The sequence below is a fragment of the Chamaea fasciata genome, unplaced genomic scaffold, assembly GCF_029207755.1.
Source record: "Chamaea fasciata isolate MVZ Bird 193981 ecotype frontalis unplaced genomic scaffold, bChaFas1.0.hap1 SCAF_14, whole genome shotgun sequence".
Classification (NCBI taxonomy): domain Eukaryota; kingdom Metazoa; phylum Chordata; class Aves; order Passeriformes; family Sylviidae; genus Chamaea; species Chamaea fasciata.
In genome coordinates this window covers 6,982,696-6,998,633 of record NW_027094099.1, presented here as the reverse complement: position 1 = coordinate 6,998,633, position 15,938 = coordinate 6,982,696, and the positions used below count along the sequence as shown (strand labels likewise).

The 15,938-nt window shown below is 39.4% G+C and overlaps 1 protein-coding gene across 9 annotated transcripts in view; it reads left to right on the top strand.

The window, feature by feature from the left end:
- TCF12 (transcription factor 12) overlaps positions 1-15,938 on the top strand; it is a 159,128-nt gene that overhangs the window by 106,966 nt on the left and 36,224 nt on the right. For 6 of the 9 annotated variants that reach the window (XM_066195944.1, XM_066195947.1, XM_066195942.1 and 3 more), the window contains exon 9: positions 1,555-1,607. In XM_066195944.1, coding sequence (XP_066052041.1) covers positions 1,555-1,607 — 53 coding nt within the window. Of the gene's footprint in view, positions 1-1,554; positions 1,608-12,961; positions 13,119-15,938 lie in introns of those variants that run through there. The other 3 variants (XM_066195950.1, XM_066195948.1, XM_066195949.1) reach the window with 3 other exon arrangements.

The following is a 15,938-nucleotide window of genomic DNA, read 5'->3' as shown; positions in this document are numbered from 1 at the left end:
GGGTGCTCAAGACACGTGCAGGAAGGTCACTGTGTGCAGCAGTCATTGAGATGGTCCTGAATGGGATTCTTGTTCCCTGGGCAAACTGTAGAGTTTGGGCAGTTCCTGATATCATTAAATGAAACAAATGAAAGTGAAGTGTGGAGTTTTCAGAGTACATTTAGCTTTTTCTTTGAAAGAGAAGATCAGGGGGTATAAGCGTGTCCACACTGGTGATATTCCTCTGTCTGTCATGGTTGAATCTGGGGCTTGTAACCTGGGATATGGCAAGTGATGGTTACAAATTCATGGAAGCGTTTTTCCAGGAATCTCAGGAGGAGGAAGTATACTTTTATCTCAAGTCATTTCCAATGGCTTGAGAAAGTATGTCTGAGTTTGTTTTTTTTTTTTTTAATGGACTTATTAAGTGCTACAAATCTGCTGCCTGAGAATTTCTAACGAAGTCAAAATATGCCCATTTTATCCCCAAAAAGGAGTCGTCTGACCAGGATTATAACAAGCTCTGTTAAATTTCATATTAAATTGCATTGAAACCAACTAGTGTTCTCTTCCAGGTGACACTCTGAATCCAAAGTAAATATCTCTTCCAAAAGTCCTTTTCTTTTCTTTGTGAGTGTGCCCTATGGGAAATGATGAGATTAAAGATATCTAGCAGATATTTCACCTTATCTCACCTTTATCTTGTCATATAATTATAAATGTTCTGAATGAAAACAGAAAAACAGGATTTTTTTTGTTTTAATTAAAGACTTTATTGGTTAACTGTAGAACGGGTAACCTTACCAGATACTCATCTTCAAAACATCAGTTAATTTGCAATTTGCATGCAGAGTGTTCAGATTAATTGTGTTAGCATCTGATTAAACTGGTTCAGATTCTTGGTTTAGGTAGTGAAATTGCTGGGTGCTTTTGTTTTAATACAACACCTATTGGAAGAAAGAAGCAGGTATCATACCTCCAACTTTACTGTTACATGCAAATTTGAATGTATTGACTTTATTACTCAAGGAAAGTAATTAGGTCATTAAATTTGCTGTTTATTTACAACCTTGGCAGAGTCTAAAAACTATAAAATTTACATCATGTTAGTATTCTTAAAATATAAATCATACCTTAACATGTTGTCCGAGGGTGACATGTCAAATTCCTTTTGGAGAGTTCTAACTATACTCTGATGTGCAGAAAAGAAAGCATTTCTCCTGCTAAAAAGTCCCATTTTGCTCTTCGTATTTTTCAAAACCTTACTTTGTTTCTTAGCAAGTATAAGGTCATAAGTATACCCTTCAGAGTAACTGTTCTTAGGAATAACTGTTTTTCTTAGGAAAAGAATTGACAGTAACTATTTAGCAAAGCTTTATTTTAGAGGAGAACATCAGTATTTGACATTTTTATATTGATGTGAAAGACAGATCTCTTTGCCAGGGAATGAAAAAATGCATAAAATTGGAAAATAAGAAATTCATCATGGAAGGAAAAAAACTGAGCAGCGTAGCTATTTATTCATTTTCACCTATAATGTAGATATTTGGTTAAATGCTGTTTTTCTGTGTACAGATCCTCTACAGACAAAGAAAGTAAGAAAGGTGCCCCCTGGTTTGCCTTCTTCTGTAAGTACTACATTTTTTACTTGTAGTGATAAAAATTGGGTTCAGATTGCATTCTCTTTACCTGCCATACATACAAATTACTTAACTTTAGCATTAGGAGGGCTGACTGCTGGACATGAGCAGCCAGGCTAGGTAATTGGGAGTGGTTCTGCAGGACTAAATACACATTTGATGTGGAGTTTTTAGATTTCATAGCAGTGATTTGTAGCTCGCTCATATGCTCCTACCCACTTGTCCCTGTCATTTGAATTCCTCTCTTGGGAAGAGAGCTGGGCCAGGAGCTGTCAAAGAAGATCTCCTGTACAGGTCTTTTGATGTTTAATTAGTCATTATGTTGCTGAACAGGAGGACAGACAGAGATTAATAGCTGAGAATCTTAGAAATTTACATTTGTAATAATCCCAGTGGAGCTGAAGACATTAAGATTCGGAGGACATGTACAGCTCAGCTTGCCTCAGTAGGACTGAGGTTATTAATATGCATAAATCACCGAGTCAGATGTTCATTGTGAAGCCCTGGTGGATTTTAAAGCCTTCATTAAGCCTTTCCTAACTTCAGCCTAGCATCAGGAAAGCTTTCAAGCAACTAGTTTGTTGATCCCTCTTTGCTTGAAAATTTATCCTTCGAGAATAAAGGGCTTTGATAAAAAAGGTTGGAAGGGTTTTGGTGGAAAAATCATTAATGGCTGTGATAATCTAATGCTATAGGGGTGTTTTGTGGTATTAAATATGCTTTATTCTTAAAAGGAAGAAAATTGTTTATAAATGAATCTGCATTTAAAAATCCACGTGAAGTGAAAAATCCCCAGTGAAGTGAAGGACAGAATTATTTTTTCCCCTGCTCAGAACAAACAGGAGGGGAGGGGGAAGCTCCGCTGCCTTGCGGGATACATCTCTTTGTTGTGTAAATGGATGTTGGGCTTTTATTTGGCAGTACTTAACACATGGTCGCAGGTGCACTTGGATGAGTCATAACTCAAAGCCGGATAGGCTGAATAGAGCGCACTGCACAGGCAACAGTAATATAGCGGGAGCAAAATGGGGCTGAGCTTTTCATTTTGTATTGAGGCTGAACCACGGATGGTGTCTTCTAGACCTCGCATCTCCCCTGTTCTCTCCTCCCTCTCCTTCCCTTCTTCCTCCCCCTGCTCACGATGTTCTCAGACAGAGCCCGGGATCTGAAATCCTGTTTTAACAGTTCTTCCAGATGGAGCTGAGATAGTGTGGATAGCCTGGGGCAGCTGTGCTCTGAACCTGCAGCCTACCTGGAAGCCAGGATTGCAGCTGCAGGCACTCTTAAAAGCTTTTGCTTGCATAAGCACTTGGGCCCCACTAGAGGCTGAATAGCTGCTTGATAAACAAAATGAACACAATGCCTCAAATCATTATTCCCGAGGCCAGGAATATTCTTCTTTTCCCCCTCCATTTTTTTTTCCCCCTTCAGCAGCAGCTAAAAATAGTTTGGCAATTTACATTTTAACAGTTGCGTGTTATGTAGGGTGGCTTTACAGTCTAGCAGATGATTTCTGCTAGTTTAACAAAAATATATTTAAAATGTCAGAGAAGCTAAAACACATAGCAGTGCAATTTTCACGAAATTTATTACAGTAATTTTAGGCAGTAATAGAGCTTACGCTACACGTTTAATATTTAGTAGCATCAGCCAGGTAAAGAGATCATTTTGGAGAATGAAAGATTTCTCTCATTTCTCTTACCAGGGTTTAATTTTAACAAGCAGTGTATTTCAAATGGCTTTCATTTAATTCTTCTTCTGTCAGAGTGGAGACAATAAAATGCTGATAGATTTTATTTGTATTAACATTGTACCAATCTGCGCAGTTAAGTGCAGTTACTGTGAATAATCAATGATTGTGATGCTGCAGGTTTTAAGCACTGTTTCTCTGTATTTCATTGCTTTCACTGCTGAATAGAGCCTTGAAGTAAAATGACACGTTACAAAAAAATCCAAAAAATTAATCGAGATACTGCATATGTAGAAGATGACACAAAACTAAATTTCACTGAGCATCATGAGAAATTTAAATTGAGTAGATCATTATGTAAGTGTAGTCTTTATTTTAAATATACCTTCATAACAAGTCGGAATGTATTGTGGGAAAAAAGTTGCTTTAGTGCAGAGAAGTTTAATTATAATATGAAAAGTCAGAGGAGAGATGATAGTTAATTTGGTTATACAAATCTGTATTTTTTAATTTTTCAGTTTCTAAAATACTGGTTTCTGCAATGTTTTTGTTAGTATAAGGCTGCCATGTCAACGGATACTCAGCAGTAATTTAATTTCCTAGATAACTGTAATTTAATAACAGTCTTTTAAGTAATAATGATTCAAAAAACCCCAAACAACCCTTCCTCTAGTTTGTTTCTTTTTTCTTGTGTTTTGTATGGTACTTTCTGAAATTATTTGTTTTGAGGTTTATCGTTTTTAATGTGTTCTATCAGGGCCCAAAGTAAAAACAATTACAGAGAAAAGTGCTGGTGAATTTTTTGGCTTCTTTCTGGAATGCAACTCAATCTGAATTTGTCCTCTTATGTAAAAATTAAATGTTCCAGGCAAATGCAGTTTGAAGTTTTTGTGTTATAATTTGTTAAGTGATGACTCACTGCCCAAAACATTTTGAATGTTGAAATGCAAGGATTTATGTTAAACTACAGCTTCTAAATTTAAAGCACTCTGAGGAGGATAGAAATTAAAAAACTTTTTTTTTTTTTCCCCCAAGCCAGGTTTGAGTGAGCAGCAAGATTGTTATGCTGTTTATATTATAGGAGGGGAAATACTGTTCACTGAGTTACATTCTCTTCAGAGATTGACAACTGTTGTATTTCTGCAAATTTTTGTGATGGTAGGAGTTAACTAAGCCAGACACTAATAACATCATGTGACTGGAAAGCCGTGCAGCTCCTCGGCCAGGAAGAGCAGAGTGTCAGGGTTTCCGGAGAGCTGCTCGGGCTGCAGAGGGAGACACAGCCAAGTGAGGCTCGCTCAGAAATGCCCAGGGACATCATCATCCAAAAATGGATGGAGTGTGAGCAGAAACCTCCTATTTACATGTGGAGTCAGGAAAGGTTTCAGCTAGCATTTGTTACTAGTACCATAATCAGTGGCTCTCACGAGGTCATAATTCTAAGAAAAATCGTGCGAATATCTGTCATCATTCTTTTGCTATTTAATTAGTGTCATATCAGAGAAATAACTGGAATACATTGTATCTGTTGATTTTTGTTACAGAAAATGAGCTGTGACATACAGACATAAATGTCTGCTTGTTTTCTGTGTAGTTTCCAATAAGTATTTTGAGTATTTTAGGCTTTCCATGCTAGCTGAGATGATCATTTAATATTGAACTTTGGATTGCACTAATTTAATTAGAGATTGTCAAATTATCATTGTATGAAACCAGGGATTTCTTTCTAAATTCAGACTTATATTTTTGAATGCATGGAAGACAATTTGTAGTTTCTTTATAGGGGCTCCTCATATATCACCCTCTGTAGTACGTGTATAGTCCATGGGTGCTAATTTCTTGCAAGAATAGTTTATGGTGCAAAGCTACAGCAAACTTGGTTTGCATGCATTGAATACCTCCCATTTAGGGCGCTTTTCTTTCTGCTTTCCTGCCAGTCTTTTAAGACTGAGCTTCTGGAGATATTTCAAAACATGTCACATAAAGATGCTAATGGTACAAGAAGAAAAATAATAGATGTTACTCCCTTCTGTGTTTTCTCCTTCCTCCACCCCTCTTAAAGGGTAAAAGGGGATTATTTGAAATAGTAGAATGGGAAGTATCTTCTGAATGGTTATCTGAAACCCAGTTTTTGAGATATTAAAGTTTAGATGTATTAGAAATAATATAGTGTTCACCACACTAAGTAGAGTCTCAGCATTAGCAATTTCCATGTGTATTGAGGTAGCCTGGTGTAAAACAACACCGTTGGAGTACTTTATGAAGTGTGTGGCTCTGAATCAAAACTTTGGAGCATCCTGGGTAGATACTTTGTGTGATGTTGAACTGACTGTGATGTTGTGTTTAAATGACTTTCTAGGGAGACATTTTTTGGTAAGATTTTTTTCCCACTGTCCACAAATGGTGCCCAAATGTGCAAAGCCGGGTTTAGTTTGTTCAGATCTGTTGTGAATCGCCGTGCACAGTCAGGTGCTACATACAACTGTCACTTGTCTTTAATAGCAAGAGCTCTCAAAGACAGCAGTAACTCTCCTGACCTCTCTGCTCTGCTGCTCTGCCGTGTTTTAGAAAGTGATTCTAAATAACAAAACTGAGGAAATAAATCTTTATGGGTAATGCTACACAGAATTTAGGATTTCTTTCTCATTACACAGTCTTCCGTCGTCTTTATGCTTATTCTTTGTCACTTGATTTATGGGATAAAGTTTTTAGAGACTTGCTAAATACTGCTTTTGAAACGCTGTGTTCATCTATGAACATGAACAAAATGCAAATGTATAAAACATCCAAGCCCTAAATTATGTTACAAACCAAGTAAAAATATTTGAGATTTTATATTTAATAGAAAAAGGTCTGTTTTTCTGGTTAGGTTATTGTAGGGGTTTTTTTCACCATGGCCTTTATTTGAAATCTATCTGAAAACCACGGTGACCTCAGATAAAGCATCCCACCTGCTCTTTGCTGCATGAGAACATTTAGCTGTCATTAGACAACCAGGCAGCCCATTGCAAAGTCCTGCTGTGTGAGTTCAGCTCGAGTTCTCACTGAATGAGGGTGAAGGTACTTGAGCAACCCTCTCTTAAAAGCTTTTTTAAAAAATTGCAATCAGATCATTTTTCTACACTAACTGTCCTGTCGTCTGACTGTGGTGAACTAATGTCAGGTTGCTTAATTGAGAGATCTTCTCTGAAAATCCTGCATATACATGCATCCATGATGGATATATAATGATGTCAAATAATTTCTCCATGTTTGGATTTACTGGGGATATTTTATTTTTGAAGTTTTCATAACATATCAAATCAAGTGTATTAGATGCTCTTAAATTAGCGTGTGGATTTGCATAAAAGAATCATAAATTTTGTTTATAATTAGAAAAAATGTTATTAAAAATACTGAATTGCAGATCATGTTATTTAGGGAGAAGTTACATGGAATTTCTGCAACTCTGCTTTTCATCAAAGATGAATGTGTCCATTGCCACAAACTGGTGTGATGTTTTATAACAATAAATAAGGATACAAGCTTTTCTGAAGACTATTTCTTACTATCTTTTGCTTGATAATACTTGTACAGGCTTCGGTGGGAAGATTTTTATGATAATTGGAAAGTAGTGGGGAATGTGGTGTTGCTGGACCTCCATGGGCTGTTGAAGTGAGTGGTTTCCCTTGGCTTGCTTGCTCAGCCCCCAAGTGGGGCAGGTTGCTTTGCCTATGACCTGGCCATTTGTCAGAAACGGGCAATGCAAAACCAAAACAAATGCTTTTCCAAAAGAATGGTACTGAAATGAAAGCATTGCATAATCTTTAAGTAAAATTTCAGATGTAGATGTGTCGTTACACAATGAAGCAAAGAAATTGAATTAAATTACTTCCTATTTTAGTCCCTCGGTTGCTTGTGACATCAGATTGTCTAAAGCAAGCAAGTTGTTCAGTCTCGGAGACTTAGTTGTGGGATTTCATTCCATTTGCACTGATCGCTGGGATTCGTTGTGAGTTCTTCCTTTCTGTAAGGTACAGGCAGATGACGAAGGATTGCCCGTTTGGCTTGTGGTAGCTCTCGGCTTCATTCGCAAAGCAGTTTCGCCGAGCAGCGAGCCGGAGCACAGACGAAGGGGAGGGATGCAAGGCGCTCCGTGCCGAGGCACAGTCCTCTCCCGGCGTTCCGGCTCGCCATGTTCCAAGGCTCCCCTGGCGCTCCGTGCCCGGATCTCGGCGGCGCGGCGGGGCCGGGCCGGGCTCTGGAGCCCCCTGCAGGCGGCGGGGCAGCCCGGGCCGGGCCGGGCCGGCAGAGGGACCCCGCAGCCCCCGCAGCGTCACCGGCCCCGCCCGGGCCGCTCCGGGGACGGAGAGATCCGCGCGGGCGGCGGGCGCGCTGCGCTCACAGCCCCGCTCATCTGTCTCAGGGTTTAAAACTCTTCTAAGGTCTCTATTGGTTTCTAGATTGGGTAGGCTTTTAGCACGTTTTGTGGTGATTATCTGGCTTCTGATAGGATCGTTTATTGCCTCAGGATAATAAACGTGTTTGTTTCCTTTTTAATGTAGATATGGGTAGTTAAGACCTTCCTATAGAAGCTTTCAAACTGTGAGCGCTTTATATTTCCAGCAAAACAGTAGAACTTTCTTAACTTGAGGAATATCCTATCAAGGTTATATTTGAATGATTTTGAAACAAATTTTAAAACTTCCTCCAAGAAATTATTTTGAGATTGATTCTGAAGAATGGGATATACAGCACTTTTCCCCCTCATTCTTCCCATTCCAGGAAAATATTTGTTTAGTAACTTAAATATCTCATAAAATTGGATAAATTCAACTTGAACATTAAATAAACTCATTATTATTTAGAGAACTACTGAAACAGAAAAGTCCTAGCTACAGTTTCCTGTTAAAAAAAAAATCTTTTTTTACCCATATCTTCCAGAGCTAACTGGAGTTTTTTGCAGGAGAAAAAAAAAAAAAAAAAAGAGCCCAAATCAACAACAAAATCCCCAACAACCATCCCTCAAGCTTGTAATACAGCAAGGTAAAAGTAGTGGATAGCAATTAATATCCATTTAATTGGTATTTACTGTCTATTCACTATCAGTTTAAACTCTTTTTTTCCCTGGTTATAGTAACATAAATGTTAAATGTGCAGTTAAAGACAAACGCTTTGAAAAGGAAAACCACCAAACTATTTTAGTTCTTGTGTAGATTAGTAAATTAATTTGCATAAAACATCATCCTTTGGATATTGGCAGGAGGGATTGCCTATAAAATTTAGTCTACTGGGTTATTTTAAATTGCCTTCCATACAGCTCATCTGCTCCATCTCTGCTGAGCAGCATGCTTAGTGGTTGGTTAACACAGAAGGCTATCCTTCCAGGATTTTAAAATAAATTAACATTTACTTAGCTGATGAATTACATGGAGGACAGTATAATCAGCATTGTGTTTTCCCCTGAAAACAGCCAGCTTGAAATCTTGTTTATTCTGACAGTTGCATTATGCCGAATATTCAATGCGTGGTTTGGCAGTGGTCCTAACTCTGCCTTTGCTAGAGTTAATCATCATAAATGTTTGGCTTTAAAATAAGTTGTATTGGGAATCCTAAGATGTATAGATTTTTCTTGTCTGAATTTTTGCTGGACAAGCAGCTCAACATTACTATGTGTATTTTAGATAGCAACAGGTTGTTCTGTATCAGTTGGAGTCTGTCTCTCCTATTCAGGTTCCAGTTTTCTTAGAACTGATAAGAACTTTATCACTTGTGAAACTTCTGTTCCTCTCTTGAACGTGGTTGAAATTGATAAGAAGTTCCAGCCTTGGACAGTGTGGGGTGGAAAGGAGAGAGTTCTAGGACAGTTGCCTTTGCCTTATTTCCAAAGCTAGAAGGTTAGCCTAGCCCCTAAGAAATTAAAGGGAGTTGGTAAGAACAAAAGATCTGGTTTCCCCATCGAAAGCAGGCTTGGGCTTTCACCATGTTACTGTTCTTTTTCAACAAGACTGAAGCTAACTTTCCACAAGGAGATACTCGATACTTGGGTTTACACATCACAGTTGTTTTTGTTGGTGAAAGAGGAGCTTTAATTTCTAGTAGCACATAATTTTAAAAGATTTGGTGCTTTTTGTCTTAGAATAGCCACATCTAAAATAACAAAACTGATAAAAGGCATTAACCTTTTTAAAGTGTTTTGATATTTCAGTTTTGTGTAATATGTTTAACTAGAGTATGGTTCATCTGTTGAGACAGTTACATAACTATCTTTCACATGGTATAATATTCACTAATCTGTAGAAATTATGTTTATTTTTTATAAATTCAAGTGATGAATTACATATGCTCTATTGTGTATTTGCTTTGTGGCTTTGACAAATGGAACAAAAATGTATTTCTCATAGAAGTTTGTTTTCAGGGAGAACATGTGGTTCATTCACAAAATCCCCTAGTGTTAAAATCATCTTTGAAAATATTCTCTTACAGGTAGCTCCGTTTATTTTTAGGTCAGTATTTCACTCTGCATCAGCTTTCATAATCTCTTTACATACTTTAGGAACAGGCAGTTTATTGTTTTTGACACACACTACAGGGTCATGAGTGGAAACAATTCGGGCTACAAAGTGCATGTCAGTTCAGTGCTCCTCTGCTGACGGCATGTCTGTCTGAAATCAAGTTTAAAAAATTGGCCCTGTCTCCAGCTGACTTGTTTTGTCAGGCTGAGTCATAAGATTAACCCTTGACTTGTCACCAAGGAAAAATGGAGTAAACAACTGTACCCTGTACAGTATCGCTGATCCAGCTATGATTCATTTCACTGTAACATGATTCTCTTAAGAAAACAAATTTCAGAGCAGCTGTTGCTTGGCTTAAATGAGGATTAGAAAAATTGCAACCACAAAACAAAAACTTGCTTTGGACTTCAGGAGCTTTTGGAATAGTTACCTGGTAGCAGTTCCTGCAAATACAGTTATTGCTAACAACATAGCATTTTTTTCATTAGTCTTTCAAATTCTTCCATTTTAGATTCATATTTTATCCTGGTGAAAGTAAACTTATGTGGTTTTGATGTGCTGATGGAATTATGGCCTGATCCTGTATGGTGAATCAATGTACCAAATGTGAGGAACAATGTTTTTGTACAGTAAATGTAGAGCAGATACAGTGATATGTTTCAAGCATTGGACACTCAAGATTTTATTCCCAATGACATAACTGAGTGTAGGACAAATAATTTCCTTTTCGGTAAAACACAATTGTTATCCTTTTGATTTGTGGGGAAGTAAGTCAGGAGCAAATTCATTTAGTGACTCATTATGGAGGGACCGGTTTGTCTACAAACAGACGTTTGCAATGGCGTTCCTCAGTTTTATTGATCATATTGTTGCTTTTGTCTTACCCATGTGCTGGAGAACAAGGTTAATGATTTACTCCAACTGATAAATGGTAATAGTGTTAGTAAACATTACTAGTTAATATTACCTATGTATTTTTTGCTACGTTGCTCTGTACAAGTGTAGGGCAGCTGTACACAGAGCAGCCTCCCACCAATCCTACACAGTCAAGTTAGGTTTTTCTGCTTGATGTTTTTAACATTTTTCCAATTGCTTGTATAGGTGGGTAACAATTGTTATTTGAAGGGGGCTTGATCATGCTCTTCATCTCTAATACAACTGTTTTGAAAACTGGGCATGTGTGCATGGAAGTGCAGTAGCCATTATAAGTATGTTGGTGATAGTCTTTACTTCAAAAAACTAAATGCAGTTACCCTGGAAGTACTTCTAATGTTTCAAAAGTTTGCATACTAAAATTATTTTTTTAAAGTGTTCTCTTACTACTTCAAGTCTGTAATCTGAAAGTGCCTTTTCCAACTTTCCTAAGTTGTACATTATTCTGAAGTAGTGTTTTTAATCTAGTGCACTATAAGAAGTAGCACATGCAAAGATCTGAAGATCTTTTAGCATGTCTCATCTGTAGAGTCCTGAACATTAGTGAGAAGCTTTAAGGAATGACATTGTTAGCTGCAAATCAAAGGTTCTTACGGACTCTCTGGGGACTGAAATGGGTCTTTGTGGTCCCTAGGGAAGAAGGAAGCCGCCAGTCACTCTGCAGGCCTGGCAATTTAATAGTCTGCAGTATAGTGATGTTCTTTTTTGCAGCTGCTGCTGCTACGCCTTTTGTATTGGAGAGGAGTTTGGTTCAGATATCATTAGCTTTGCTGCATAGTTAAACAGTTCTGGATGCGTAGTTCGACTTGCAGTAAAAATGCAAGTGTTCCTCAGCAGATGGAAACTTCAGGATGTATTTGCCAACATACTCTGAGCATGATAGTCTAATTGACTGGAAGAGTTCACTGAAAAAGCATTTGAAGCTTGAGATGGGAATATTTTTTGTCAGTGTGTATATATTCTGTATATTTATAGACACTACAGTAGTTATGTCCTGAGATAATGGACATTACACAGAGATTTTTATCTGATTGTAGTATTCAGCTGCAGTCAGTTTATCACCCTTGTGGATCTTTTCAGTTCAGAGGGTTTCACTGACACATGCGGTGCTTGGCAGAATGAACCAGACTTCTGCAACTTGCTTTCTCTCCCTGTAAATGGCTGAATTGAACTTTACCCATTTTTTTCCTTATCCTGAAATATTTTCCTGCTTTTGTCAGGAGGAAGGCAGGGAGAATTCACAGCATTGGCAGTAGATACAACTAGAGGTGGAGAAATGTGGTTGTGTGTTAACCTTTTTTTCCCTGGATTGAAGTTGGTATGTGACTTAGCAGAAGCTCGGTTAGTAACCAGCTGTGTTCACTTCTAGAAAATAAAAAAATGTACGCCTCATTAAGAGTTAATGTTAGTTAATACCACTGCTCAGTGAAGAAAGCAGAAAGGCCTACAGGCATTGACAGTGTGCAAATATTGAGGGATCTCTCTACTGGAAGTTGCAGTCTGTTTGCTGTATTGAATAATTCACGTTTTTGTGATGTGACAAAGTTGCTGAGGTCCTCTCCCTTTCTCTGCCCTCTCTTGTATGGGCACGTATGTGTGCGTTATTCATACAAAATGCAACGTAAAGGGACCCTAGACTTGTGTTTCCAAGAGAATCTTTCCTTATACTTTGTATACCCCATCTTAAAGATGGATTTTGGATGATTCCATAAAGTGAAAATATTTACATGATTTTTTTTTTTTTTTTTTTTTTAAAACCCCAGCACTTTGTGTAAGTGTTGTCTGTGTCAGGGTGACTCCCTGCCCCAAGCAGCCCTGCTCGGAGGGCCCCGGGAGCGCTGGGTGCTCGGGCTCTCCCCTGGGACTCGCTCCCAGCAGCTCCCCGCGCCTTTGGGAAGCGTTTGCCAAAGTTGGAAGCAACTTTAGACAGAGCCAGATGGCCGTGTGGCTGGAGCTGCATCGAGCAGCGTCTGCACGGCCACAAGTGCTCTAATTTAATTAAAACAAAAAGCAGACGATTATCTCAGGGCTCAGGACGTGCCCATGTGCGGGTTCCCTGCGGCTCCCGGCGCGCAGGGCTGCGTGTGCCGAGCCCTCTGCGCCCGCGGGCCCTTGCGCGCCTCCTCCCGGGGCCGGGGCCGGGGCGCGGAGCGGGGACTGGCGCGCCCCCCGCGCCCAACCCCCGCGCCGGCCGGAGATGGTTCAGTCCTGCTTTGCATAAGCCGCCTTTGAGCGCTCCATGTGCGCGGCGGCGGGTGGATGCCGTGGGGAGCGGGAGGCGGCGCGCTGAGCCCGGCCCGCGCCAGCCGCGCCATGTACTGCGCCTACCCCGTGCCCGGCGTGGGCAGCAGCTCCCTCATGTACTACTACAACGGCAAGACGGTGAGGGGCCGCCTTTGTCCGGGGCCGCCGGGCCGGGCTCACGCAAGTTCTCCGCTGCGGGGCCCCGCCGGCCCGGCTGCGCTGGGGCGGGAGCTCCGCGGGGCCCTCGGCGGCTCGGGCGCTGAGGGGACCGGGCTGTGCGGGGACCGCGCTGGGACGGGGGGGCCCGCTTTGTGTGACGGGGGCCGGGGGGCCGCGCAAGACCCGCCGAAGTTTGTGTTCCTGCGTGCCCGCGGCTTTTCTTTGGGGGCTCGGAGGTTTGGCGGGGGGTGTTTTGGGTTTGTTTCTACGCAGCGCTCTCCCCAGGGCTGCCCTGGCAGCGCTCCGCAGCCCCCCGGCTCCGGCGGCCCCAGCCCCGGGCAGCGGCGCGCAGCGGGCCGGCCGCCAGCGCTGCCCTGCCCGCGCCGGGCGCTCGCCGCGGGAATTCGGGATCATCAAATGTTCCCGCAAACACGGGAGGGGGGGCGGAAAAAGCGGATTCCGGAGGGGGGGGCGAACAAAAAAATCTCTTCTCTATGGATTTAACTTTGTGGAAATTGAACGAGGTATTTCTGTTTCGTGGTAGATACTTCTAATTTTTAAATTAGAGCACCAGTTCTGATTTTTGTGTGTAAAAATTAGCATACGGTGGTAAATTAACAACGGTGTGTTTCTTCCAGTCTGTTTATGTTGTATGTGGTTTTGGCTTTCTTCTGTTATAAAAATAGTATTAAGTAGGAAAAGGGAAGATGCTGATACTGATCTTTTTTTGTGGCTTGTTTTGTTTTGTTTTGTTTCTTTATTGCTGGTCCTCCTCCCGTGGGGCTGTGTGAGTTTTGCTTTCATTAGTAAACTTTTTTTTTTTTGCCAGGATTTTTGTTCAATGGTAATTAAATTATGGATCTTTATATTCATAAAAGACGCTGTGTATGAGCTTCTTGAATAACAGCAAAGACACTGGAGGAGAGGTTGGGGAATCAGTAAAATCGCTTGGTCTCTATTTCATTTCCTTTGGTATAAATGCCAGCTGTCTTTCAAATATGAAATGATTTTTCTTTCATGTCTGCTCCTAGGCTAAAACAATCTGTTTGAAGTTTTATGTGAAGATATATATATGACTTAAGCAAAATTAACTATACAATACCCCTGAAGCAAAGGGAATATAACTTGCATGGAGTTTTGATTTTATTCTTTCTAGAGCACAGATCACTCTATTACAACATTTCTCTTTGTTCTTGTAGCAGGAAAAAAGGCTTTGATCTTATTAAGTATTTCCAGGCATATAGTAGATGTAAGTGCTGGTACTGTAGGAGGGCATGGCTTGAAAATTGATAGCATGTGCCTGTTATGGGTCAGAGGTGACCTTTATGAGCTTGAAAACTTAGTAAATAGATGACAAATCATATGATCATCCTATATCATGTTGCCCAAGGTTTTATTTAATTTTTTTTAAAAAACACATCTTAGTAACTTTTACCACTGTTTCTCCTAGGAATGCTGCAAGTTGGCCTAAATTACTAATTTAAATATCCATAAGGCGGTTTTGTGGAGTTGTGGGATTGGTTTTTGTGTTAGTTTTTGAAGCACGTCTCTTGGTGTGTATGCCAAATCTTTGTCTAAACCTTTCTGCAGTTAGAGAACAGTGTATACCCTAATTTTAATGTCTTAGTGCTTTTATTTGCATTGTCTGATAAATTAGTAGCTGTCAGCATGAACCTCATTGTTCAAGTTGGAGATTTTTATTTAGATCATCGTGTTAGATTTCGGATGCTGGCATTCCTCGATACCTGCTAATGTATATAAAATCTGATTTATTTACTCACAAAATAAGTGAGAAATCACATGTAGAAAATGTGTAAACTTTTTATTAAAAAATGTTTTGTCCTTTTCAATTTCTTTAATTTGTAAGGCAAAACAAAGCTTAATATTATGCTAAAAACCATGTATATGAGCACCCCAATAGATGATTCGGTGGAGAGTGACCCATATATTAAAGCCTGAAATATAAATGAGGGGCTTTTACTGTTACAAGTTCAGTAATTTCTTTATGTTTTAGGAAGGACCCATCGAATTAAAAAGTAGTGGTTTAATATGAATACCTTGCTGAGGAGTAAAATTTTGCTCTTATGTGTGATAGGAAAAGAATATGTATTTCAAGAATCCCCTTCAAATTAAAGAGAAAAAAAGACCTTATCTGTTTCATAAAGAAAATAAAGCACTTGCACTGCGCTAGATGTAGCCTGGGGGGGGGTTTGTTGATGTTGGGGTGTTGGGTTTTTTTGGTTTTTTTGTTTGTTTTTCCTTCACCTGTTGACATATAGAAAATACTCTCAGTTTAAGGAAAGCTTACAACATCTTCATATAGGGCTTTTAGGAAAAAAAAAATATACTCAAAAATTGTTTCTATCATTAAAGTTTTATCTTCTCTTTCATTTGAGAGCCATGCTACAGACCTCAGTCCAACAAATAATCAAAATACCTAATCTCCATTAAAAATAAAGCTGCAGAAATACTTAGGTAGAGATCATAGCACAAATATAAATTATGCCTTTTTTTTTAAATTAATGCATAATTAAGCAAACTCCTTCATTCACTGTGGCCTTTTCATTTAGATTTTAGGAAGTGCAACAGTACCAAAATTATATTTAATAGAAATGTGATACCATCTTTGTGTTTAAAAGTAAAATAGACTTGCATGATTTCCACTGTTTTCAGTTCACCTACAAGTATGGAAATAAGTTTGTTATTTTCTAAATGTACTGTAGAATTATTTTAATATAGATGGCAATGCAGTAATGTGTCGGTTATCACCAAAATAAATAATTTTTTGAAAAAATTATA